At 53.6% G+C, this 27795-nt stretch overlaps 1 protein-coding gene across 1 annotated transcript; it reads left to right on the top strand.

Annotated features, from left to right (window-relative positions):
• LOC119092940 (uncharacterized) lies at nucleotides 1–27781 on the top strand. Its single transcript, XM_037215837.1, has 6 exons — nucleotides 1–97; nucleotides 1743–1871; nucleotides 3563–3680; nucleotides 4118–4182; nucleotides 4555–4571; nucleotides 27745–27781. Exons 2-5 carry the CDS (start codon nucleotides 1748–1750, stop codon nucleotides 4563–4565), a joined length of 318 nt encoding a protein of 105 aa, XP_037071732.1. The 5' UTR covers nucleotides 1–97; nucleotides 1743–1747; the 3' UTR covers nucleotides 4566–4571; nucleotides 27745–27781.
• The last annotated feature ends 14 nt before the right edge of the window (nucleotides 27782–27795 follow it).

Genomic DNA, 27795 nt, shown 5'->3' with positions numbered 1-27795 from the left:
ATGTATGGGGGTGGGAGTTGCGTGGGTCAATGATCATTTTGTTTGGCTTTTAAGCGCCTGTAAAGAGAGGGGAGCTGAGAAAGCTGTCTGAAGCGGGGTAAGAAAACCTTGATGCCAGCGTAGGAATTACAATGTCACTGAGAGGACTGGTTAGAATGGATTGCTGCCTCAAGATGGTGTTCATTGCTTGGATTGACGAATCTCGCATTAGTTGTACATTGTTGCATTGAAGAAATAAAACAATGCATTAATTACTTGTTGGGGAGCTTCCTGCACTGTTGAAATGCAACCATACATTGAATAGTAAAAGCCAAAATAAATACAACCAAATACATAGTATTTGGTGGCAGGCACATCCAGGGCCCACCATGGTGATTGGTTAAATGTTGGTTGATATGCGGTATGTGCAATATGACAATAAATATTATTTGCAATGGTTCCACGATTCAGAATTGATCACTGAAAAAACACGGAAGTGCACCCCATTTGCATATTTTTGTTATAGGACATATTTTCTCTATGAGGCCAGATTTTAATATATTTGTTAAAGAAAATCAATGCAGCAGACCAAATATGCTGACAATTATAGTTATGCAGTTCTGTTATGTCTGCAATATGGAATAATAATTGCATGAAAATAACATGATTTAAACTGTTCACCTGCAATCAGAAGTGGTTACCATGCTCATCTTAAAATCAGGGCAGAGGCTAGGGTCATTTGGCAGAGGGAAATTTGTTTGACAAAGTTATCTTTGATAGTCATCTATTAAGATTGTTCAGTTACATTTAGCAGGTCTAAAAATTATCCCCTTGTTTCAGCTCTCATGCTCTGTGCACATCCAATGGTTGCACCTATGTATGGCATAGAAAGATACTCAGTTTTGGCTTTGCTTTGAAAGTTATCTGTTTTTCATCCTCTGTATGGATAATTTACTGTAGCAATTCTCACAGATACCTATTTGCACTAATTCTTGGTGCTGGCATTGACAAATTTTCAAACACTTTAGATAATTGTCTGAAATTATCTGCTGGCCGAGCATGTGTATGACGTGAATGTGTGTTTGAGGTTATGTCTTTCTAATGATCTGTGACATTACTGGGAAATGAAACTAGATGGCTATGCAAGTGATGTAACATAACATAACATTATCTTATGCAGCCTAATTTAAATTGGCCCTAAACCACAAATCCTATGACATGTATGTCCTTCCTAGGTGCTAGAATGGATTGATGCTTACAGTAACCTTGTTCTTTTCTCAGTTGAGCCTGGGTGTGAAATGAGTAAAATGTAACTACTGTATTAAGGATACAATTGCAGCATACCTCTTCATGCCTCAGACAAAAGTACGGAGATGTGCATCCTAGATAAGCTAATGATGAGTAAAACAGCCGGCTGAGTAGGTCTCAGTGTCAACAACTAAATCTAGTATCTTTGGAAGCCTGGCCTGGTTGTTTAATCATGTCTAATCATGCACCCATTACTGAGCATTTTTAGGGATTGAAGTGAAATCTGGATGACCCAGTGACTCATCAGCATGGTCATGGCAATTCATTTGGTCTGTGTGCAAGGGATGCACCAATGAATCCTCTGGCTTTGAATCAGGCAACATGGTACTAACAAGACACAAAATGGAATGCGCTTATCAGCTCCACATGGTTTCCGGATGAACCGCTTGACCACAGGCTGACCTAAACAACCCCACCAAAAGCAGTTATGCTTCACCACAGTCTTCCGCCCGCAGCTCCGATGCAGACCACCACGCCGGCTGCCGTGTCCGCGGCGATGGATGGCGAGCCAGCGGAGCTGCCTGCGCTGTACGGATGGTCGATCACCGACAACACTACCGTACGGCTCGCGCTCAACGGCACTGGTAAGGCCCAGGCAGCAGCAGTAGTCACGGCGGTGTGCTCAGCGCTAGGAGAGTCTGCACTGGTGAGGCCCAGGCAACAGCAGTAGTCACGGCGTTGTGTTCAGCGCTGGGAGAGTCTGCACTGGTAAGGCCCAGGCGGCAGCAGTAGTCACGGCGGTGTGTTCAGCGCTGGGAGAGTCTGCACTGGTAAGGCCCAGGCGGCAGCAGTAGTCACGGCGGTGTGTTCAGCGCTGGGAGAGTCTGCACTGGTGAGGCCCAGGCGGCAGCAGTAGTCACGGCGGTGTGTTCAGCGCTGGGAGGGTCTGCACTGGTGAGGCCCAGGCGGCAGCAGTAGTCACGGCGGTGTGTTCAGCGCTGGGAGAGTCTGCACTGGTGAGGCCCAGGCGGCAGCAGTAGTCACGGCGGTGTGTTCAGCGCTGGGAGAGTCTGCACTGGTAAGGCCCAGGCGGCAGCAGTAGTCACGGCGGTGTGTTCAGCGCTGGGAGGGTCTGCACTGGTAAGGCCCAGGCGGCAGCAGTAGTCACGGCGGTGTGTTCAGCGCTGGGAGAGTCTGCCCTGGTGAGGCTCAGGCGGCAGCAGTAGTCACGGCGGTGTGTTCAGCGCTGGGAGGGTCTGCACTGGTGAGGCCCAGGCGGCAGCAGTAGTCACGGCGGTGTGTTCAGCGCTGGGGGGGGGGGGGGGGGGGGTCTGCCCTGGTGAGGCCCAGGCGGCAGCAGTAGTCACGGCGGTGTGTTCAGCGCTGGGAGAGTCTGCACTGGTAAGGCCCAGGCGGCAGCAGTAGTCACGGCGGTGTGTTCAGCGCTGGGAGAGTCTGCCCTGGTGAGGCCCAGGCGGCAGCAGTAGTCACGGCGGTGTGTTCAGCGCTGGGAGAGTGTGCCCTGGTGAGGCCCAGGCGGCAGCAGTAGTCACGGCGTTGTGTTCAGCGCTGGGAGAGTCTGCACTAGCGCGATGGGCTGTGTGGAGTAGGCTATTGATAATGGGTTCCAGGCCCGGCTTTCAGTCTGCCCGGTCGGCGGATAACGGGCGCGGCCGGCCGTGTTTATGCCTAAGGGCATTGACCACGTGACCTGGCCGAGGTCGCTTGTGCGGGCCTGAGTGGCCGCAGACTGGAGGTAGGGACGGCCGGGTGTCGCCTGGAGTTGAGTTGAGAGCGACTGTAATACAAAGGACCAAGTGAACATTTACGTGATGTGGTGCCACCTTTGTGGGATGATTTTCGCCATCAGTGGGTGCATGGTTTGCAAGGTCATTTGCTGTCTCGCGGCATTGTGTTTAAGGCTCATTGTATCGTCTCTTGACCTTGAGACTTGTTTCCTCGGCTCATGAATTATTGTTTTTGGTCGGTTGTAGTGAAAAACTCCTGAGTCGTGTCCCCTGAATGAGTCGCGAATAAAATCGCGGGCTAATCCAATCTGAGGCTGAGGATGATGGCGCTGGAAGAGCTGTGATTATTTGCATGGTCCCTTCAATCCAGCTCATTATTAGGGTCGCACTCAGGTGACATGGCCACGGCGCACAGTACACAAGGAGAAGCATGTGACATATGCCTGACGCGTCCGGGGCTGGGTCGGTGGAGCAAGCGGGGCTGTTGTGAGCTCGCCTCTCTGGTCTGTGTTCGGAGCGGTCTCCTGCAGCACTGGCGGCACGCGACCGGGTGTGCTCTTCTGACCCGACCCTGCCCTCGGTCGCAGTGCTCGACCCCGACTGCTGCGGTGCCGGCTGGCAGGTGTCCAGCAGCACGTGGTGGTGGTTCGGCTGCATCATGCTCATCGTGTGCGCCCTGATGGTGGCCACCCTCAAGTATTGCAGGTGAGCGGCCGGGTGCCGCACGTGCTGGCCTGGTCCGGTCAGCCGGTCGGCCGCTCGCTCCGGCGTCGGGGAGGTGTGCTTATGACGCTGGTCACCGGTGCATGCGGCCGTAAAGAACAAGCACAACAGTACCGTGCCACTGCAGCTTCATTTTAAGCCTGTTAAACGCGACTGAATATTAAAAGCGGTGATCGACATTGACCAAAGTTCCTGAAGAGGTGAGGGCTGTGTCGTTTTTGCGATTGGGTTCTGATTGGTACATATGATTCCAGACGCGACCGTTTTTAGGCGAATCAAATCCAGCAGTTTATATGATATCATATTTGTATCCAACAGTTTATGTGGCTCAGTACCAACAATACGGTCAAGGTAGATTGATGAGCGCCGACGGAGCCCATGCAAGTTCGTTGTTTGAACGTGGTGCCATCTGTTGCCAGCAAACTGGCGAGTGATCCCGACGCCGTGGCGCGGCACAAGCAAGCCATCTACGAACTGGTCCACGGTGAGTGAACGTCGCCAGGCGGCTGCCCTCCCAGATGGCTGACCGCAGAAAGGTGCTCAGAGACAAACTGATACTCAGAAGTCCGGTGGATGTCGTTTATGTCGTTTCTGTCGACCAGCACAACTTTGGTGTGACGGGAATGATTAGATATTGTGGAGGCCGCTGCATTGCCATTTCGGGATGCAGTTGCCATTTTAGAATAGCATTTTGCTCATCTCAAAACAGTGAAGGCGATTGAGCGACCTGTACTTGATGCCACTTGCATTGCGATAGAAACGGTGTCAGATCACGCTATGGACAGTTTGTGCCCGACCTTTATGTGAGACACTTCCGTTTTGTAACGATGGTTCGATGTTTTCATTCTGCTACTAGGTCACGGCTGAAGATTGGTAAGCCTCGACCACAGTGTGCCGTGGCTCTTCTGTTTTAGTTTTGTTTGCTGACGGATCACTAATCGTAGAGTCAAATCCATTTATCTTCCTTGGCTGTCCAAAGCATGCTCAGATGCACGTTTGTGTTGTGCATGTGATTGGTTTGATTTTTGTGCGGCTTATTTTTTATTGACAATGACTGTCTAATATTACCGATTTTTCGGTTGTTGCATGACACGCACGACTAAAGCCGCTTGCCTATGTTTGGCACTGGACCATTTTTTGTCTACCAGCTAGCCAGACACAAAAGTTCGTACAATCCAGTTGACTGCTTCAATGAAGTGGGAGGAGGGGGGGGGGGGGGGGGGAGGAGGGTCACAGCAAACATGTGTCGGAGGCATGGTAGGTCGAATGGACTCAGGAGCCCTGTTGCTGTACCTTGCGACACGAACCCACGACACGAACCCACGACACGAAACCACGACACGAAACCACGACACGAACCCACGACACGAACCCACGACGCGAACCCACGACACGAACCCACGACACGGACCCACGGCAATTTCCGCATTGTGCTCGTACTGAAATTAACCGACTTTTCGCTGGAAATAGCATGGTCAGTATCTACAGGTCAATTTTTGAGAGATGCTTCCTTGAAAAATAAGTATTCATTGTTTCTTAGATAGTACGCCAAGTATTTGATGCTACGAGCGACTTAACAATACATACCAGTAAGACGCCGCGTTAAGCAGCGTAGTACGAGCGGGCCGTTAGTAGGCGAATTCTATCGTCATACATTCAGTTCCAAAACTTACCTCATGTGCTATCAATGCACTGCCACGTTTTTTCTTCTTCTAAGGTGTAGTAGGCAGATTTTGGTTTAATTTAGTAGGTGGATGTGCGCTGATGTGTTCCGTCCGTCCACAAATTAGCCTACGCTCTGATGCGGGGCGAGGGAGGGAGGGGGGGGGGGTTGACATGACCCCCCGAGGTTTTCTGAGGATATGCCATGTTGTGTTATCACGTCCAAAGTTGGGTGACCTTTGGCGCATTCATTATTTTGCGCATGCTCTTGCGCGTGTTTTTGGCTTTTTGCGCGTGTTTTGGGCGTTATTTACCTAGGAACATAAAACTTCGTCACCGACCCTAACAACCAGTATCTGGATAACGGCTGCCCGGCCGGGTGACGCATTGCCCTGACGTCACTGCCCCGGCGGGTGACGTACTGCCCAGGCGTCACTGCCCGGCCGGGTGACGCACTGCCCTGGCGTCACTGCCCCGGCCGGGTGACGCACCGCCCTGGCGTCACTGCCCCGGCCGGGTGACGCACCGCCCTGGCGTCACTGCCCGGCCGGATGACACGCTGCCGCAGCAGTGATTTCCCAACTTCCCGCCTTCCAAATTCACGGTTCCCATCATCCCAGCGTCATCCTGCGGGCCGCGGCTCGGTTTTGCCAGTAATGTGATATCTTTCGGTTGTATTAAGATGGAACGCAGGACAATTATTTCTCCTAAATGCCGGGTCGTATTCAAGAACAATCAAGATGATGGGGTGAATCGAGGGTAAAAATTGCGGGCCAGCATACACCGCCACCCTTGCCCTTGCCATTATGGAGGCCCTGCGCGCCACCCCAGCCTTATGTAAACCCCGTAGCCAGCGTGCGAGGAAGCCAGGTGCACCCAGAGAGCTTCGGCGAACTTTTCTGCTGCACCTCATTCCGCCTGGCGCTGAATCAGGTCTTTGTTAAATGTCGTGCCAACAGATGCTGAAAGCCAACAAAGCTTCGTTCGACGCTCCTTGTTATTTGAAGAAGCGGATGTTGGTGAGTGCCTCACACAGACCGATTTCCGGGGACCGTGGCTGAACGGGTCGGAGTGTTTGTTCGCCGCGCGCCTGGGCTTCTGAGGGTCTTTCGCGCGCCGCTGGCTCGTGTCAAGGACAGCTGGGGAGTCCGCGTGTTCTGCCTGTGATCTGCGGGCCCGGCCGGCGGTGCCGCGGGTGCTGCGTCGATCATCGCCGGAGATGCCGGCCCCTGCTGAAAAGCTGGTGTGATGAGTGGGCCTGCGGTGATGGGCGCAGGCTGGAGCCGTCCACTACAAACGCTCGGTTCTTCCCCGCCACGAAACCGGGGAAGGTTTCAGTGTTTATCAACGGGAGGCAGTTTTTAGAATGTCCCATGCGTAAGCCTGCTGCATGACGGAGTCTAGATGCTGGGCGGCGCGTCACTGTCGCGGTGGCATACACGCACGTATTCCGTTACCAACCGGAACCGCCGCCCGCCGGCCGGCTTATTCCGGTTGGTTGTTCCTGTGCGATCGGACTGCGGGCGATCACTTCTCGGCACCGTTGCGTCGTCTCGCTGCGCGCTTGGTTAAGGTGGGATCGACTCTGTAAATGCCACCTTTGTAGCCTGAAGACCTATCTGTCATACTGCACGCCTTACGCTATCAAAGTCCTCGCTGCAGTCTGTCACAGACTCGAAAGCAAATACCAGCCGCCCAGCGTGAAGAACGGTCTGTCAAACGGCACGCGACGCACTGCCAAAATCCTCGCTGCGATGCGTCGCCGGCTGAAGTACAGTGCGAAGAACCGGCGGCGCAAAGGGGTGAAGACCTGCAAACTGCGGCACCCACTGCGGGCGAGCGACGTGACTGTCACCAAACGCGGCGGGCTAAGAAAACACTCGTGAAGTTTCATTGTACTTGTGGGCCAAACAGGAGCTGGTGGTGCGCAACCGTGTCTAGATTGGTGGCGAAATACACATATAAACGGCAGGCAAACGGGCAGGGCTGAGTTTTCCACGTAACTCACCACATGCATGCCGAGCCTTTTTAAGAATCGCACTCCGCCTGTACGCACGAACCGCCATGTTGCGCCAAAGGTCCCACCGGGCTGTCCACGCGATCCCATCGGCGCTGCCCACGTGCCTGCGACTCCAGCCGCTGCCGCACCGGCCGGCAGCTCGGCTCGAGGCAGTTGGCGGCCGCCAGTCTGCGGCCCGCCCCCTCGGCGCCGCTGCGGCCGCCGCTCGGCGATCCCAGCCTCGGCCCGGGCTATTAGCCGGCTCAGGTGGGGTCATGTTGGCGGCTGATTGGTTCTACGCGTCAGCAGCTTTGACGCGCTGCGCCCCGCATCCCCCGCCTCGCCCCGCCCCCCCCCGCCCCTCCCGCCCCGCCCCGCCCCGCCCCGCCCCGCCCCGCTGCCGCCGTTGTCCGAAAGTGCAGCGGATGACCGCGTTGGAAACGAGTGTATGGCGAGATGGTGACGACAGCGTCTCAGTGGAAATCATTCAGTTGCTATGCTTTTTGGTTTAAAAGTGCGTATCCGTTAATGCTGTTGGGAAGTAGATCATGACGAACAGAATATTTTCTGTCAGGGCACTGGTTGTAGGTTGGACACAGTTATCCAGTGATTGACGGCAGTCGTAGAGTCTTGCGTGGTTGAGTTTACCGTTATTTCATGTGCCATGAGTTGTCATGCCGCCATCTCAAGCATCACAAGTCGTCATGAAATTTGCACATGCATCGGGCCACTTTGGCATATCAGTCAGCTCTCAGCGAATAATGGGCACAGCGCCGTTTAGACTGCGCTGTTGTCTCGTCCCATCACTTCAGTTGGAAGGCCAATCGTCGGGCGTGCGAGGGTGATTAATCACCTGTCCCGGGCGGGAACGGGCAGGACTTTTGCGGCCCAGGGCCGGCAGTAGTAAGGGTAGGAAAGGTGTGTCGCCTCCTTTTCCGTGTTCTCTTCCCACACCCTACCCACCTGGTGATGGCGAACACGTCAAACTCCTGCCGCTAACTTTCCTTCCATCCACCAGCCTACAGGCCAGTGATATTAGAGGCTGAAGGTAATTTGTCTACTCTCGATATTAATCTGACATCAAATTGCTGATTGTAAATTAGTCATCTAATTGCAATGCTGGCGGATGTTATGACGCAGTTAGTCGCAAAGCAGAAATGAAGGTCGTGGTAGAAATATCACACCACAGGTGTAGGCTCCAGCTTGGCTCGCCCATATCACATCAGTGAGCACAAGAAAATTTGTTTCCCTGATGTAAAGCCGTTTGAAGAAAAAAAGTAAACTAAAGGGCATCTCTGATGTTAGTGACCATCATAGCGCACGTGTCAGTCTACTACTGTCGGTTGTTACAGAGGCTTCTCATGTGTAAACAACGTGTACCTAGTTTCGCGTGTTGAAGTTGTGTATGCTATGCCTGCGTGGCGCGGGTGTGCTGGCCAGCATACAATCTTCACTGCTGGCTGAGCCGAGGCAGCTGGCGCCTATCAGATGGGCCTGCGCTGTGCGCCGACGGGGCGGACGAGAGAGCGCGTGCCGCCAGCAATGAGCCGCACAGCGTGAGGCGCCGGAGTCCCGCTGGGGCAGCGGGTCTCCGCTTCAGATCAGAGCCGCGGCGGCCGGAGACAATCTAGATCGGCAGTTGATGAGGTGACGCTTCAGAGCCGTGGCGGCCGGAGACAATCTAGGTCGGCAGTTGATGAGGTGGCGCTTCAGAGCCGCGGCGGCCGGAGACAATCTAGGCCGGCAGTTGATGAGGTGGCGCTTCAGAGCCGCGGCGGCCGGAGACGATCTAGGCCGGCAGTTGATGAGGTGGCGCTTCAGAGCCGCCGCGGCCGGAGACAATCTAGATCGGCAGTTGATGAGGTGACGCTTCAGAGCCGCGGCGGCCGGAGACAATCAAGGCCGGCAGTTGATGAGGTGACGCTTCAGAGCCGCGGCGGCCGGAGACAATCTAGGCCGGCAGTTAATGAGGTGACGCTTCAGAGCCGCAGCGGCCGGAGACAATCTAGATCGGCAGTTGATGAGGTGACGCTTCAGAGCCGCGGCGGCCGGAGACAGTCTAGGCCGGCAGTTGATGAGGTGGATGAGGCTTCTGTACTGCATGGGACGGTCGTTCTATTGATCAAAGCGTTTTCTGGGAAATGGACCAACGTGGTGAACCAGTGAACCAGAACTATTAACCAGTGTGCTGATGAACACGCTTCCTTGTATACCTAATATGTATCCGGGGCCATGTAAGCAGTCTAAAGGCGCGATCAGTTGTAATCACTCCGAGAGTCCAACTTGTCTACGCACTCGATAGGAAAAAAGTGCTTAAATGAAAGGATAATATTATTGGGCTTTTGGAAGGCGAATGAATAGTTAGGTACAGTAGTTACCAGCCCTCTCTAGCGTGCCTTTATTTAAATATACTAGCTCCTTAATACCAGCATGTTTATAATACCTTAAATGCGCCTTAAGTAATGCTGCTGTATCTGCAGCCCTGTGCTTCAAATACACAGTTGCCTTAGCTCTGTACTAACCACACAGCCGTCGGCCGTCCTCCGGCCCCGCACAGCCAACGCCTGACCGACCCGGCCGGGTCATGGTCAAGACGCACCTGTCCCGGGCCTGCATATGGTGCCTGATGAGCGACCCGCTAGGTTCCCCGAGCGGAAGCCGGTGCGAACCGGGTGCGCCGCAGCATAACACTCGTTTTGAAGGCGGGCTGTGGAGGTCGGTCCCGTCTGTCACCTTATCTCGCCGTCCGGGACCTGCAGCTCGCCACTGTGTGTCGGGCGCGTCTCGTAGAACGGGTGCCGGCCGGCTCAACGAGGGCTTTGCGAGGAGTGTAATGGCCGTTTCAGCCTGGGTGGGGTAGCTGTACGGTTGCTCGTTGGCTTCTCCCGTTGGGTGTAGTCTTCAGATGACATCAGTTGTGCGGATCACTAAGCGGGCTCCCATGGTGGGCGAATCGCTGCTTTTGAGTCAGGATTGTCGCTGCAGACCATTTGCTGTGGATTGGTAACCCGTCCACGAACGAGATGACTTCATCTGATGAAAAGTTTAAGCTACCCAGCGGACTGTAAGTAAGAAGCGACTCGCTTCAACCAACATTACGTCTTGCAAATGTCAAGTTCTGTTTCCCATGGGAAAGCGGTAGACGAAGCTGGCCAACTGTGATTCCAGCGGAGCGGATCTAGTTATTGGTACGGTCCGCGGTTGACGATAAATCGGTTCGTGGCGACACATTCATGAATGTGCTAAGTGCCCCTGTCCATAGTGAACTTTTATGTGGGGGCTTGAGCCTTTGCCTGCAGGAGAATCCTGGACAGGACTGGGCTGGAGTTGGCAACATTTAATGAGATGTCTTGCTGCCTATGCATGACCCTTCGTAGTCATAGGACTTGTGAGAACCACAGGGAGCGGGAAAAGTACTACAGCCTGTCTGACTGTACTGCCGACCTCGGGACATGCCTGGAGGGCTTGTGCGCCGAGCTGCGGCGGTGCTGTGAGCAGACCTGGCCCCTAACCGAGCTGTGGCGGCGCCGTGAGCAGACCTGGCCCCTAACCGAGCTGTGGCGGCGCTGTGAGCAGACCTGGCCCCTAACCGAGCTGTGGCGGCGCCGTGAGCAGACCTGGCCCCTAACCGAGCTGTGGCGGCGCTGTGAGCAGATCTGGCCCCTAACCGAGCTGTGGCGGCGCTGTGAGCAGACCTGGCCTCTAACCGAGCTGTAGTGGCGCCGTGAGCAGACCTGGCCCCTAATCAAGCTGTGGCGGCGCTGTGAGCAGACCTGGCCCCTAACCGAGCTGTGGCGGCGCTGTGAGCAGACCTGGCCCCTAACCAAGCTGTGGCGGCGCTGTGAGCAGACCTGGCCCCTAACCAAGCTGTGGCGGCGCTGTGAGCAGACCTGGCCCCTAACCAAGCTGTGGCGGCGCTGTGAGCAGATCTGGCCCCTAACCGAGCTGTAGTGGCGCCGTGAGCAGACCTGGCCCCTAACCGAGCTGTAGTGGCGCCGTGAGCAGACCTGACCCCTACCCGAACTGTGTCGGTGGGTCTGGGCCGGTCGAACTGTGCCGGTGGGTGGCTACGCTGCAAGCCCGATGTTGCGGAACGTCACGGATCTCGCGCGAAGAGAACCGTACAGGGGGCCTGTGTGCCGTCAGGAGCATTGTCCAACACCGCCCGTGTAGATAGGTGGACACGTCGGGCGCGGCAGGCCGTGCGTGCGTGCAATACGGTCCACCTCCAGACAGGCGTGTCTGGCGCGTCGCTCTGTCGGGCTGTGTCTGCTGCACACTGCCCGGGTCTGCCGTCTATAGACCGACAGGCCCACACGGGATCTTTCGGCATCTCTGACGAGCCGGTGTTGGCCTGCTCTTTGTGTGGTAATCCACTTCGATCGCGTATGGAAAGGCGCTGCAAGTTACGGTTATTCTCTCGCGCAAAACCTGTGCATGTGTATTGCTCTGCTGTTTGGTAAGGCAGCACAATACACAGAATCGACGGGGCGATCCCTGACTTAATGCGCCGCGCTGACCTCGGGCCGACGCCGGCCGTCGTCGAGGCCCGCTCGCTGCGCTGCGGTAATGGTGCGCGCGGACGAGCGGCGCTTCCGGCGCTGGCTGCGGCCGGACGCGGCGCGGCGCAGCGTCTCGGAGGCGCTCACGGCCGGCCGCGCTGGTTCGCCGGCCAGCCCGGCGACGTGGAGCGCCGCGCCGCGACGCCGCCCGGGCGCTGTCACAGCGGCGGCGCGGTCGGCTTCAGTCAGGCTGCGCCCGTGCAGGCGGCGGCGCGCCGGCCGACCTCGCGACTGGCCCGCGGTCCGGCCGGCCCGGCACCGGACGCCCTCCCGGAGCGGAGCGAGCGACACCCGGCCGACCGGGCGACGGTCTGTCCGTGCGCGGCCTCTGCTGCCAGCGGGGGTGGCGTCATCGATTGCCCGGCTCCGTTTTGTTATCGTGTATGGGATAAGGTTATGGTCGATGTGTGCGGGGCGGGGTCGTCAGTGGCCGGCGCCGGGCGGCCGGGGGTGGAGCGCCGCCGCCGCCGCCCCATGAGCGAGGCCGAGGAGCCGGAGCGCGTCGGCTGCTGTCGCCTGCGCCGGAGCTGCCGGCTCTGTCCAGGTACGGGCGCCGTTCCGCCGGCTGGCGCGGGCGACCGTGTGCTCAGGGCGAGACCGGCCCGCCGGCCGACCGCGGCTCGACCGCCGCGTAGTGTGTGACGATTTTTGCAGACTTCCGCCGGCGGTATGTCTCCTCTCGGAGGACTACCTGCTGTCGGGGGCGGAGGCAGGGTTGTGACTTGACTGGCCCGCCGGCGGTATGTCTCCTCTCGGCGGACTATCTGCTGTCGGGGGCGGAAGCAGGGTTGTGACGTGACTGGCCCGCCGGCGGTATGTCTCCTCTCGGCGGACTACCTGCTGTCGGGGGCGGAAGCAGGGTAATGAAGCCTTAAACTTGTGCTCTCCAGAACCAGGGCATGGCGTATTTGCCCCCGTCCGTCCCCTAGCGGGATGAATTTCTCCTGTTATTGGCCAGGTCATGGTCGGGTCCCGTGCCATCTGTGTCGGAGTCGGGAGGACTGTGTCGGGTTTGCTGGGTTTGGGGGTGGTTCCATTTGTCAGCGTCTGTCAACCCCAAGTTACTGCCTCTTGCAGGAATTATCATTTTCAGGTCACAAGGCCTTATTGGGCTCATGTCATTGCCTTTTTTTGTTGCTGCCATTTTTGTTCTTTAGATCACTACGTTTGTAAACCTCTATCGCCAGTTGTGTGCTCATCTGGACACCCTGTGTAAATCTGGTGCTTATTTATGTACTCATAGTTGCCCGCTACTCACTCATAGTTGTCCGCCGCACCGGAAGGGGGTGTGGATCTACACCCATCGATCCGATCCGGGGGCCCCGATCCATGGTCATGCTATCTTATCCGTCAGTGGTAGCCAGATACGTCATCAGCGTGCGCGCAAACAGTAAACCCAGCACGGCACATCTGTCTTTTGGGGATCCCAGGGGCAGTCCCCGACTAGCTGCGGCTCATGCGCAGCATATTTGTTGTCTGGCCAGTGATTTCAAATGATTCCCGGACAACATTGCAGGCTTTGGTTGTATTTTAATACCCACTACATCGTTTTTCCAGCACCCAATCTACCTTTGCATTTGATTGCATATGATTGCATTGCATGTGATTGCGTTTGGTAGGCACGCTTTATGCACTAAGGCAGCCAGAATCAGCATGTTTGGATAAGAAGCAGTCAGGTTGCATGTCCTAGACGACCACCATTCTCTTCTCTAGTATGGTGGATGTCTTCGTTTCCGATGTTCTTCTTCAACATCATCCACATCGGCTGTGCGCTGAATAGCGGTGATACCAAACTTGCATATACGCAACTATGAGATTTGAACCTTGTTCTCTCTTCTCAATGCCGTGGGTCCACTTGGTTAGTTCATTAAAGAAGTGGGTATTTAGTCCATTTTGTGTTATTTGCCCCCCGCTTGAGATTTTCCGTGGGTTTTTAAGATGACATGTGATGTCTTGGTGCTTCCGACTGTCCTGCAAGGTACATGTATTTTTCCGCTTTCCGGAAACAAGATAGGTGGCATGTGTTTGCATTTGTATCAGCAGCTGTCCAGCGTAGGTATTTTCTCCCTGATAGCCGCAGTAAACATTTGCTACTGTCATGTTTGAGGCTCCGAGTTTCTGTAAATTTTTATTTCGGTCGCTTGTATTTGTTCAGCTTGTTATCTTGGCGGCCTGTTTGTTAGCTCTAGCTTTGGGATGTGTCTGCCTTCCTATTCAGCTCACGCAGTTTACTTGAACTGCACCAGCCGTGTGTTGTGGCGTTATTTAACGCCACATTATTTTTGGGCACACAGTGTCACTCCAGAAGTTACTTTGTTGAAGTTTTTCATGGCTACAACGTCAACGCTTTTGGAGTCAATTGACAATGCAACCGTCATCTCGCCGTTGTCGGCTGGACGTACTTGATGATAAAGGCACGCGAGACACGATTGTAGTGGGAAACTCAACGTTTATCTCATTAGGATCATGTAATAGCTACCAGTATACAAATAATAAGGCCTTTGAAAGATCACGATAGTAACTGGACGGCACGCACAACTGCGCTATGGTCTTGTGATGCGGCGGCGTTTTACGCCGGCATTTCTGCGATATTATCAAAGTGTTATCGTTTGGTTCTGGGTCCGTGAAATAAATGGATGCCAGTCTCACAGTAGTCAACGCTGCGTGACGCTGTCGCCGTACATCAGTTAAATCGGGACGTTTCCGAAACATTCCGAGCATTGACATTCTGCTCCTGAATAATAAAAGAGCGAAATGGACTACGTTTTTCTCCGGCCAAAATACATCGAGGCTGGTACAAAATTGTCCCATACATCACTCTGGGTGGCGGGCAATGTTCTGCCAGCAAATCGTGCCCAGACGGTCAATGCCGATCCCAGCGCCATTCGGGCAAACAATAGCATGCTACCCACCTCCGTAAACTTCTTACTGTCTGCACAGTGTACAGTTCCACAGCCCTCACATGCCATTTCCTCACAATATGTATTACATAAGCTGCTTTGATTGTGATACTGGTAAATGACGACTTGGTCACCATATATCAAAAGAAGGCCAAAAGTTCAACCTAATTTGTTTTGCACGTCAACAGAAAACAAACCTTTTGATTTTTAAGCATTCTCCGGACGTATCGTGGGCAAATGCAGGACTATTAGGTGCGTAATCTTTATCATGCTGCCCACAGTTTATTTGTAGCACCTATCGCACGTGAATTCACTTAATTCAGACAGGACAAGTGCCATTAGCATTGCTGTGCTTGCGATGTTACTTTCGCTTTCGTGGAATTGCCTTCGTTTTCCTCAGTGTGTTAACACTGTTGTAATTTTCACATGCAGTGATGAAAACCTTAATGTGTTCGCCATGGAGATGGAGATACGTATAATTTGAGAGGAACTACATACAAATTTTCGGCCTCTGGAAACAGGCACACATGCGGCCGGCCTGTCGCACAGCATCGCCTTTCATGAGTCTGGCTTTCAGGAAGTCGCTTACGGATAAGAACTGGGATTACCGCGGATATCAAAGCGTAACAGAAAGTCTCTTGATCGGAATGTTGGCGGTTACTACCCTGCGGGTACGGAGACGTGGGCGAGTGCAGCTGCCCGTGGGTCGACGCAACGGCCGGCTGATTTCCAATGGATCAGCGGCGTCGAACAAACATGGCATTAGCAGCCAGTTTGTGTGCCGCTGTGTAGCCCACTAATAAGACAGTTGTGGTGTGGAGCAAGCACCTTGTGGGGAGACTGTGTCAATGTGTACCTTACTAACGAGGTGTTTGCGCGGCTCCAGTCACCCGCGAGGAACCGGTTGAACCAACGGGCCGATATTGGTGTTCTCTGACGCTACGGACGACGCTGTGTGACGGACGCTGTGTTCTCAGGCCAGTGGCTGCTGTCAGGAGGCTATCCGTACGGGCTATACATCCGGCCTTATGCCATATATAATCCGACCACGACACGCGGAGATCAAACTCGCTTGCGAGTTGAAGCTGTGAGACGAGCCCGTAGCGTCGACCGGAGGCAGCGCCGTGCAGGTGTTCGCCTGTCGCCATTTGCTGAGCAAACTTGCGAGATGTTGATCAGGCGTGCTTACGTAAGCATGGGCTTATTCAGCAAAACTGCCACCGCTCGGTCGGCAAAAACAATCGACGCAGCGAGTGAGCTCGCTTGAAGTCAGTCGGGCGTTTTGAGGCATACGAAGCCAACTTTGTAACCATCACAACGATTCGCGAAATAACAGGTGGTGTAGGATTGAAGTAAAGGCCTAATCCGTCAACTATTACCCTGGACAATATTTATGTTGTCGCCCGATGTCACCCACATGAATCGCCAATGCCAGGGCGACAGCATCGAATTGGACAATGTTGGGGTCATTAGTTGTGCCGGAAATGGGCATGAAATTAAATGTGTATAACGCCCCTGTGTGTGTAAATATTTCCCAAAATGTGGAACAAAATCTCTCGACTCTCTATTTCATGCTTCACCTCGGGATAAGCTTGAGTGCTGCGAAACGTGAGCGGGGTCGATGCCCCACCCGTCTCCACATCTTGGGCTGCTGGACGATCCATTGATGCCGAACATGCTCGATCTAGCCTCACGAGTGAACCTTTTTTGATAATTAGCTGTACTTGCATGACAACCGTGTTGTCGGCAATTTTATGTCAAGCATCGTGATGATTCCCATCGACCCTTTTGCCACGACTCGTTGACCAGGTCAACCTCTCCTGACACATGTGCCACTTTTGTTTGTAAGGCGGCAGTGTGCCGAGCTGCCTTTGGCTGACGTGGCGTGATGTCCTGCGCCGGAGGCCGGCTGACCGCCGGCTCTGGCGTGCTCCGGGGTTGTCGGGGCGCGCGGCTGCCGGTGCCGCCATGACGGGCTCCTGGCGAGCCTGGCAGCGCAGCACGGTGTTGAGACGCCTCCTCTAAACAGTGGCGCCGGCTGGCTCCGGCGCCCGAGCTGCCGGCGCCGACAAAGGGCCGACTGACGGCCCGGCTCTCGCCGCCGCCCAAACACCGACGAACGCCTCCCCCGCTTGCCCGGTCCTCCCCTCCCCCGGCCATGGACTCGGCGACCGGCTGGGCCTCACGCTTCGATCCTGGCGTCCCTTCTCGCCGCTGCCTTTTTCTATCCGTCCACTTCCCCCGGCCCTGCTGGACCCCGGGGACAGCCGCTCCGCTACCCCACTGGTATCCTTCCCTGCTCTCAGGTGCCCATCGTGTCGGAGCCCTGACTCCTGAGGTTGAGACGGAGTGGTGACTCCTCTGCTTTCCGTCTCACCGATACCGGTCCCGTAGAGAGCGTACAGGTCCCTGACTTCCAAGCCGGCATCCCTGAGACCAGCGCGGCCCACTGGTTCTGCCCCGCCCGCTCTCGGACTGGTGAGACTATTTAAAGGGATTACTCCACCTTTCTGGCACTTTCACTGGTCGGGCTCGTCCGATTTAGTCGGTACTACTAGTTTTCTCGAAAATCCTCTTGAAAAGCTCTGAATTTCGATTTGAAGTGTCCTCTCCGACGGACTGTCTTACATGCCGGTTACTTCGATTTGAAGTAGCCACCTTTGAACTCCCAGCTCACCGCTATGAAAGCATTGCTCCCCGGTGGTTTGGCTATTCTCAACATGTGTGTCATTTCAGGTACGCCAGACACCAGTTGGCCAAAATGCCTATGCAGTAAATGGTGCGAGAGCTTAAAACTTTACTGAGGAAAAACATGTACTTTTAAGAAGCTAATGATTATTATGCGAATTCAACAAAAGGTCGTACCGTGGCTTTGATTTGTCCCTTAAGGTCTCCTCTGATGGCTTAGCACAGTGCCCCTTTTCGAAGGGAACTGTGGCCATGGGAACCATTGTTTACTCGGACACTCAGTTCGTTGCAAAGGGTACGTTTACAAAGCAAGCATACACCAGCGATGTATCAGTTGGCTCTAGTATGCCGCAACATAGCCCCATCCTGAGCCGACCGGTTTTACTTCGCGGTGAATACAAGTAACCAACTTGATTTACACACGAGATGAGAGGGACAAAATGGTAAAATGGCCAATTGGGGCTGGGAACCAAGTCAACCTTGGGGGACAGGCGGCAAAAAAGGCAGTCTTGCATGGAAAGTCACGAAATTCGTGCATCCTGCGGGTGACTTGACCGGGGGGGGGGGGGGGCACCAGCTAGATTGTGATACACGTTTTCCTTGGCTGCTCCATGCATACTGGTAGATGCAGCCGTGGCAATCAGGGGATTAAGTGGAATATGGGGTAAAGCCAAGTGCAATATGAGACCTGCCTTGGTCAGGAAAGAAAAGTCTTTGATGAAATGTTTCTATATCCGTGAAAAAATGCTCGAAATCAGTCCGGAAGCAAAAATGATGTGTAACATTTTTCACATACGGCAGAAAGCTGAATAATTGAAAAAGAAAATTGGATTCTTAACGTATGGCAGAAAGTTGGACAGTTGAAAAGCTAACTGGGCTGAAGAAAATGGATAAGAACACAGCAAAAATGCATGGTATAGAAACGGTGCGGAGCTTAAGATCCTTTACTTAGGGAATATATATATATATATATATATATATATATATATATATATATATATATATATATATTTGAAGTTTATGATTGTCCCATAAACTCAACAAAAAGTCACGCTAGCTTTTTCCCCATCGGAGAAATATGTATAATATATGCATTTTGTTAGCACGCCTTTGTCACCTTCGTGTGGCGCACGCATTGCTATACCCATGGCAACCATGGAATGAAGTGAATCCCCGTTGATGCACAAAAGCAGGAACCGGGTTTGGTATTTTACTGTTCATAAGGAGACCGACTTCTTGGTTAAAGAGCACAATTACTTGTTTTTAAATGTGCAGCGACCACAGTCTTTGCACAAAGATGTAAAGGCTGTGTGCTTGTGAGAACATGATAATAATTTGTATTCTTGCATTCATGTTACAATGTTTTTTGTTCTCTATTATTTCAGTTGAACCTGTCCAGTTTTCGGCATGCAGAGCTAAATAAAAGCACTGGGCGGAAATAACCTGAACATTTAGTTGATACCAACGAAACATGACATACACAAAACAAAACAAAGTGTTTCTTCACTGCCTGGATGCTATAAATGGTTTGTATTGATATTAACTCACTACATCTGATTGTTATCTTTGACCAAATGTGTTAACGTTGAGTGTGGATGGTATTATTTTTTTATTATTATGCATTGTTTTAGGAAATCCATCCACCACACAATTAACATAATATTATAAACTTCCTGGCAGCCTTCTCTCACTATTCGCATACTGCGCACGAATTACAGCAGTTCTCAAAACGACCGTGAACTACATACGGACGGATTGTTTTGAAAGCGCCAGTGTCGTCCATGCGCTGGGTGACATATGGGGCTACTAAAAGAAGAAATAATGGTGGTGTTGGTGTGAAATGTTAACACACGTTGGACTCGATGACAAATATAATTAAGCTCCTTATAATGTCCACTTGGATATACAGTTTCACTCCCCTGTGCTATTTATAGTAATGGCACGAAAAGAGCCTGCTTTTGCAGCATGCTGCAAAAGTCGCACACTCCGCCTCGCTCATGCCTCAGACCGACATGGCCCTCGCTTCCGGCTCACAAGTCAGCCGTGAAGATACGGCATTTAGCGTGGTCAGTCGAATTACCTGACTGACCGCGGCCATCCATTGTCTGCCGGAAGAGACGCACCGGGCACCATCTGGTGACCGGCTAACCAGCAACTCCGACCCCTGTAGGCATTCCCAACTACAAAAAAAAAAAACGCAACGTGTCGTGCGCTTGACAACGGCGTGGGTGGGTGACTTGTAGTAGTGTCCCAGGATACGGAAACCGGCCAAGTTGGTACAAAGCGTGTGTACGGAGAACAGGTACTACAGCGCGTAACATATGTTATATTAGCAGTTTGAGGTGATGCATCTTAGTGCACCACCCGCACAGTAGTTCGCCTTCTTCAGAGGCATCCGTGTCGTTTGAAGGTATCGAGGGAGATAGTGTGTGATCTATCCGTACGCGGGGTTGCCGCGGCAGCTGTGTGCGGTGACGTGGGAGTGTGGCTGTAAAGGTATTGGGGGAGATAGTGTGTGATCTATCCGTACGCGGAGTTGCCGCGGCAGCAGTGTGCGGTGAAGTGGGAGTGTGGCTCTAAAGGTATTGGGGGAGATAGTGTGTGATCTATCCGTACGCGGAGTTGCCGCGGCAGCTGTGTGCGGTGAAGTGCGAGTGTGACTGTGTTTATCGTGTGAAAGCAGATGCGTCAGGGCGACTGCCTCCCGATGCCGTTGGAGGGCTGGGGATGTTTTCTGTTTATTAGGCTGTGGGCGATTTGTCCCTTCTCGCTGCTCGTGACGGTCAGTGCTGCGGTCTTTGCTTTGATGTGTTTTCCTCAATCCTTGTGTTCACCTTTCGTGCTGCTCCGGCTTTCACGGCCGATTGGTTATTGGGTGACGACGCAAAAACACCTCATGCTTATGTAACCGCCGCTTGTAAATTCACCCAAAGTCCACGACTGCCATCATTAGTTTTATCTCCTGAAACAAATGCATGTGTTATGTAACCGGCGCCTGTCAACTCACCCCTAGTCCACAACTGCCATCATTAGTTTTATCTCCTGAAACAAATGCATGTCCTGGAAAACAGCTGTGACCGTCGTCACAGCAGTTGCTCCCTGATTACCGTCACCTGTCTTCTGACCAGAAATTCTCGAGTGATCATTTCGTCGAATTGACCGCCATCTGGCAACTGCCATGGTCTTTCATTGCACTGTTATTTTTCCGACTTTTAGTTTTTCCGATTTTTTTATTATCCCTGCCGCATCACTAACAAATCTGAACAGCGACACCAGTCATTTCGCCGTGAAAGCCCCGAACCGTCACCCTGTAATTTTGCCAGGGACTTACCAACTGGCACCGCGCTCTGTCATCTCACGGAAAGCTCCCCGGACGAATTATTTCCCCGGTCATCAGTGAGTCTAGTGGGCCGTCGGGACCGGCAAGCCGCGTGGACCATTCAGTCACCCAGCCGCGCAGGCCGTCCAGCCGACAACAGAGACGTGGGAATCCACTATCCTTGCGTGATGCCGATGTTGGCGGGCGCCGGGGTGACGTGCCGTCAACGGCGGCCGGTCTCTGTGGTCGGTCACGTGGCGCCGTCTGGGGCCGAGCGCGACGAGCGAGCCGGCGTGGGGCGACTGCAGCGCCACCAGCGCCGCACGGCCGGCCGGCCCCTCTCCAGGTGGAGCTGCAATACCGGCCGGCCGCACCCAACGGTCACTGCAGCGCCCCCAGCCCCTGCGGCACCGGCCGGCCCCACTCCACCGGCCCTGGGCACAGGAGCGAGCTCCCCCCCCCCCGCCCCTTCCCCCAACCAGCTGGGAATCACTCTGTGTACGGTCCGGTGTGGCGGCACCGGCCCAAGGTGCACCAGAGGTGCCGCTGAGACCATTGTGGCAACACTACGATGCCTGGCGGTGTCGATCCGGCCTGACATGATCTTGTGGTGCCTATTGCTTGCTTTGCTCTTTCACCGTCTGCTGCGACGCATCCGTTTCATGTGGCGAAGCATTTCATGGGCACGCTATGGCGATGTGTCTTTTTCTTCCAGTTTTTTTTTTCTCTGAGTGGAATGCGGACAGAACTGCGCTTCCGTTCCGAGGCGGAGAATGCGCATCCCCGCTCAAGGACGTCATCCACTCTATCATATCTGTTGGCTGTCTGCCGCGGCAGGCATTCTCATGTCGGCGCGCTCATGGCCCCGCCGACCCACATCCGCGGCAACGGGCGTCGGTAATATAAGCGCGACGGTCTCCAGCGCGGTGGCATTCGGTTGGAACGAAGGCGGGCGCCGCCAAGTCGGCGGCCGACGGGCGCTGGAGGCCGCTGCAGAGCTGGCGGCCGTCCCACAGTTGGCGGCTCGGCCGGCAAACACTGGCGGGCGCGGCGCGGGGCGGCCGTGACGTATCGACGGCCATTCACGGACGGCCGGCGCTGTGCGACTCTGCAGAAGGCGGGTGCCACGGCACAGCGCTGCAGAGGAGGACAGGTGCCACGGCACAGCACTGCAGAGGAGGACAGGTGCCACGGCACAGCACTGCAGAGGAGGACAGGTGCCACGGACACAGCGCTGCAGAGGACAGGTGCCACGACACAGCGCTGCAGAGGAGGACAGGTGCCACGACACAGCACTGCAGAGGAGGACAGGTGCCACGACACAGCGCTGCAGAGGAGGACAGGTGTCACGGCACAGCACTGCAGAGCAGGGACAGGTGCCACGACACAGCGCTGCAGAGGAGGACAGGTGCCACGACACATCGCTGCAGAGGAGGACAGGTGTCCACGACACAGCACTGCAGAGAAGGACAGGTGCCACGGCTCAGCACTGCAGAGGAGGACAGGTGCCACGACACAGCGCTGCAGAGGAGGACAGGTGCCACGACACAGCGCTGCAGAGGAGGACAGGTGTCACGGCACAGCACTGCAGAGCAGGACAGGTGCCACGGCACAGCGCCGCAGAGAACAGCTGTTGCAATGCAGCGCTGCAGAGGACAGGTGCAACCGCATTTCTGCCGTTTTTAGGACTTCAGCGCGGCCACGTCATCACCCCTGTTCTCGTCGCATGGTTATATAAAACCGACATTTTAACGCGAATCGCTTGAGGAGATTCTTAAAATATTTGGTCACAAGCCTTGGGGGGAATGGTATTCTAATCCAACAAAGATATTAAGCCGTCACGCCCCAGCGGAAACCTGTGAAGAAATATTACTTATATATATATATATATATATATATATATATAGGCAATATTTCATTATGTATATGAATATAAATTATATATATATATATATATATATATATATATATATATATATATATATATATATATATATGGCGAGAGAAATCGGGTATTTATTTCAAGATTTGCTTGATTTGTACGGATCTAGCTGTTCTAGGCGTAAGCTGGATGCATAGCTGTTGATAAATTATGTGTCAGGGTGACGGGGGTAAATCCATGGGTGCTGTGGGCGAGGGCACCCCCCTTTGTGTTGATCCGTGATGTGGTACGCATATATATATATATATATATATATATATATACACAAGATCAACACAAGGTCACGATCAACACGGATCAACACAAGGGGGGGGGGGGGGGTGCCCTCGCCCACAGCACCCATGGATTTACCCCCGTCACCCTGACATAATTTATCAACAGTTATGCATCCAGCTTACGCCTAAAACAGCTAGATCCGTACAAATCAAGCAAATCTTGAAATAAATACCCGATTTCTTTCGCTTAGCAACCAACTGCACGAGGGGACGCGAAACTGGGTCGGACCTGCCCCCCCCCCCTTCTCTGAAACCCTGCCCCTGAGAGCGGAACACAAATGACACACACAGGAGCTGCGAACGCCGCCTGCTTAAGTACATGACATTTCGTTGGTACCTCTAAAAGTGGCAAACGAAACTAACCGGAAATGGGTACGACGCAGTTCGTGTTTGACCAATGCATTCCGGAGCGTGGGCGTATGCAGCGACCCCTTTGCGTTGGAGTTGGAAGTGCAGCGTTCTCTGGGCTCGCCCGTATGTTTTGGTATGACTCGGATGGGGCAATTGAGATTCTTCTCGTGCGGGTGGATTCCTTGACGTGCAGGGAAATGTTGTTCGAGCTGAAGAAATAAATATCCAAAATGAAAGAGAGCCACATGATGACCTTGGCATAGCGGTTGGAATGGCGCCAGAAACATCAGATAAAACGTCGTTTAGGCCCGTCCGCCATGGTCCGGTGACCCATCCCGTCTAGTTTTGACCGGAAACCTGTGTTATATGTCGGCCGCGTTGTGCTTCAGTACCGCTGTCTAAATATACACAGCCAGCTGCCGGCAGTGGGCTGCCAAGGGGTCCCGTGGGAACAAAGCGTGATCGCCTTTTGGTGTCGGTTGGTTGCAATGATGGCGTCAGCCATTCTTTTTCCACTCGTCAGCCATTTATAGCGATCATGGTGGGATTTGCCGTACGAATTTTGTTTGCTTTGCGGGTATTGCGCCGCTCCATGGCCATGGCCACCATCGCGTTGCTTGCCTCGCGGCGTTCATTTAACATGGCAGGAAAGTCTCCCTGTGTTTTAAGGACCTGCATCAGCTCTCATTCAGCCTCTGTATGAAACGATCTTCAAGCCCTATGCTCTTTCGCGTGTAGCAGTGCGTGAAATCTGTGATTATCCTCCCATCTTTAAGACGCAGAATCCTGGGACACGTGCTACCGGTTGTGGGGGGAGGGAGGGGGGGGGGGGGGGGGAAGCGGCCGGCAATTGTGGCAGCGGCCGCGCCACCCTCCATTGAGGATTTTCCCTCTGACAGTTCATTGGTCCGGCTCCTGTGCTGCACCAGCCGTTCTCAGCGATTTCCACCTGCGCACGCGGCCGTGCGAGTTGTCCACGGGGCGAGTTTACGGCCAGCTCTCGGTGTCACCCGGCACACTGTCTCCGACCTCCCTGACTTGCTCACCCAGTGGGCCTAATGTGCCGTCGCCCCCTCCCCCCTCCCAACATCTCTGCAGTCAGATATCTGCCGGCCGGACCGAGCGGTGGTGGCGGCGATCGGATCAGGCATTTTGCCGGTGGATGTGATCCGATTACATTGGGCAATGTTCCACCGCCAACCGAGCTTTGTGCGGCGGTCGGTTCGAACAGTGCTTGGGCAGCCAATGCGCATCAGCAGAAGCGTGTAGCGGTTTGGAATGTACGGGGGCTGGCGGGAGATTCCGGGATTCAGCACCTGCTGGAAGTTCGCCCTGTGTAGTATGAAACCTGATGAAACGAGGATGACGACTGCTGAAAGGGCGTCGGTTTTTCCGACTTTGCAAAGTAGTTGGCTTGATTGAAAGGAGCTGTGTCGTGGTATGACGGCCCGCCCTCAACGGTGAGGTGTTCATTTCCTGATCTTCGCCTGTTATGCAACACTAGTCTTCAGCGTTTGTTGTCCCGATGGGCTTATTTACTGGGATGCGTTTTTCGTTCGGTGGGTCCAACGCGACCTGTTTCCGTCGTGGTAATTCCTTTTGTAAGATTGCCGACCTTGGAATTATGGGCGTCTCGCAATGTTATAGATTTTTGCTGTTGGGCCCGAGTCAGGTACATGTTTTTTTTTGCGACACGACTCAACACGAGCAGGACCGAAGCTTTTCCAAGCCCGTCGGCCGCTCCGCGCCGCTCGTAGCCTGGCGGCTGGCACGGATTACATACTGCACCGCATGGCACTGGCGCGTGACGGTGCATTATACCAGGCCAGGGCGGATTCAAGCAATCATCTCAATCGGACTGGGTGAAGTCAGCTGATAAACAGAAGTTTGCTTGGTTATTTGGCCAGCGCGAGAAGCCGCCAGATTTGTTTTTAGAACTAATGTGGATTTTGCCTTCCATGAGTAACCATGGAATTTGTTCCGTGGGCGTTGGTATGCGGACTCGCGCTAAACTGTTAATACGCCCAGCCCGGCGGAACTGACTTCACGATGACGTAACCCGGAAGTTCAGCGCTTTGCGGGAGTTGCATGACATGTGGTGGGATATGGCATTGAGTGTTCGCCTTGCGTGCGTTGCATGACATTATTGCTGTGACGTTTGCTCAGTGTTCACGCTGATATCATTGATGACTCATGTCGAAGCAGCTTTAAGGAGAGTGTGGTGCGTTTGCGGATCTCTGCCTGATGTGCTCTTCCCCTGGCCGAGTTCGACAACTTCCGTTGAATTGTCACCCACGTAAGGCGGAATTGGCTCGATGATTCTGTTGTACTTGGATGGTATTCAGAACTAAAAGGCTTGCGGACCATCCATTTCGGTGTGATGCCAAGTCGGAGCCGTGAACCGGAGTTGTTCTTCAGTGGAAAGACTCTGAGTCCTGCACCTCTGAAGGACTACTTCCGTGCTCATGAATCACAACATCTACTATCCGCAATCATTTAGGATCGACACAGGCAATCAGTAAGCGGCCGTACCAATCGCCTCGTCATGTCCGTTAGCGGTTTCTCGCGTAGCCAGGAACGGCCTCCCTCCCGTCGATGCGCAGGGTGTAAAACTGGTGCAAACGCCACTAAGTCATCCGATGTGATAAAACACAAGCTACCTTTACTTAGGGGTAAAACTGTATAAAAGGTATTGGGGCGCTGCAACACACATTTGGAAGGTAGACGACCTCACGCACCCGTCGTCAGCTTATCTCGTACAGTAGCCGAGGTAAGCGTGTGTTTCTTTTGACTTGTTCTGCCAGGTCGTCGACGCTGCGGGCAAATATGATATCGTTGACGTACTCGGCGCGATGGCCCAAGTATTTTCCATCGGAGTTAAATATGAACGGAGCCGTCTCAAACCCCTCTGTCCCGGACTGGCACGCGTGTCATTGTCATGTGTGTCATGTCATGGCATCCGTGTCATTCTTCGGTCTTCCATGCAGAATGAGGATGGCCCGCCTTGCACGGGCGTGTCTTGCTAGCATCTTACATCAGGGATGGACAACATGCCCTGTTTCACTTTCCGCAGTGCTGGCACTGACGTACTTATGTTTTATTTAACACGCACTAGGGCGGGGGGGGGGGGGGGGGCAGATTTTCGAGCGGCGCGACGTAGCCGGGGAACATTTTGCGTACCTGTGGAAAATTGAATAGCAGATCGCTTAGTATCATAAATTTGGATGCAATTGTAAGGTCGCTGACCTCGGGCAGATAAAAATCAAGTCATGGATTCAGGGAAGTCAGTTTCGAGGTAATCGTCCAATCTGATGCAGCAGGTGGAGTGTTAAACGAAGCCATACACCCCTGCGCAACTTTCTCAGACAACACAACACTTGAATGAACAAATTCCATTGATCTAGGGTCAGATGTGAAGGTGAGATCAAGACCAAAACCAACCTGTTCCATTACTTTTGGGCTTGCTGTATGGAATAGTTTCTGGTGCTCATTTCGAGTGTATTGGTAACGGGAACCGCATAATACATCTTCCATGGACTGCTTACGGGTCGGAATACGTTACTGACCTAAAATAGCCTGGGTCATTATTTTGCTCTTGGGAACATACTGCCAGCGCAATCTTTGTCGCTTATTCAAATGCAAAACCCAAAGCAGTCCTGTATATTTTGGTCACCATGATCTTCGAAAGGTCAAGTGAGGTCAATGACCTTAAATGAGCACCAGTGAGCTTTTGCTTAGGACATATATCTAGATTCCGCAGGTACTTTGGACACCATCCCGGAGTGTGACCTTGTTTGGCATTATTTGACCCAAAGGTCATGACCTAGGAACCTCAATATTTGACCCAAGTGAGCTCACGCGCAGGACAGCGCATTCTAAGAACTTGGTGTCTCTAGCTCTCTTAGTTCCTGAGATCTGAGAGGGGTCAAATTAACCCCTACTCGAGCGAAGGGTATCCAACCGGCCATCCGGGCGCGTGTTAATGCTCCACTGAAGTTGATCCGCGAAAACCAATTCACGTGACGTCGTGTAGGACCACGTGGACCTTCTGACAGTGCGAGGTGATCTGTCATACCTAAAGCGTGTTGTTTTTCTCGCTGAACTTTAAACATTGGAGGTGGCCCATCGTACCAGAGGTGCGTTGTTTTGCTCGATGTTGGACTTTTAGCATAGCCGCCATTTCTTAGTTTCTGGGAGCCATCACGGGATTATTTTGACTATTTGGTGAATTATGTGGCATCAGCGGCCAGTTATCTGACCACAAACCCGCCACGGACCGTTCTTGGTAAAAAAGCCTTTTCATTTTGACTGAGACATGTGCTGGAACTACAGACGCGCCTCTTTCCAGACTGCCAGCCCGCAGCCCCTCGGCGGCTCGCCCCGCCCCAGCCAGTCGGGG

Source organism: Pollicipes pollicipes, unplaced genomic scaffold (assembly GCF_011947565.3).
Source record: "Pollicipes pollicipes isolate AB1234 unplaced genomic scaffold, Ppol_2.1 Scaffold_3718;HRSCAF=4362_pilon_pilon_pilon, whole genome shotgun sequence".
NCBI classification, from domain to species: domain Eukaryota; kingdom Metazoa; phylum Arthropoda; class Thecostraca; order Pollicipedomorpha; family Pollicipedidae; genus Pollicipes; species Pollicipes pollicipes.
The sequence above is the reverse complement of the archived record's forward strand: the minus strand, read 5'-3'. Positions and strand labels throughout refer to the sequence as shown.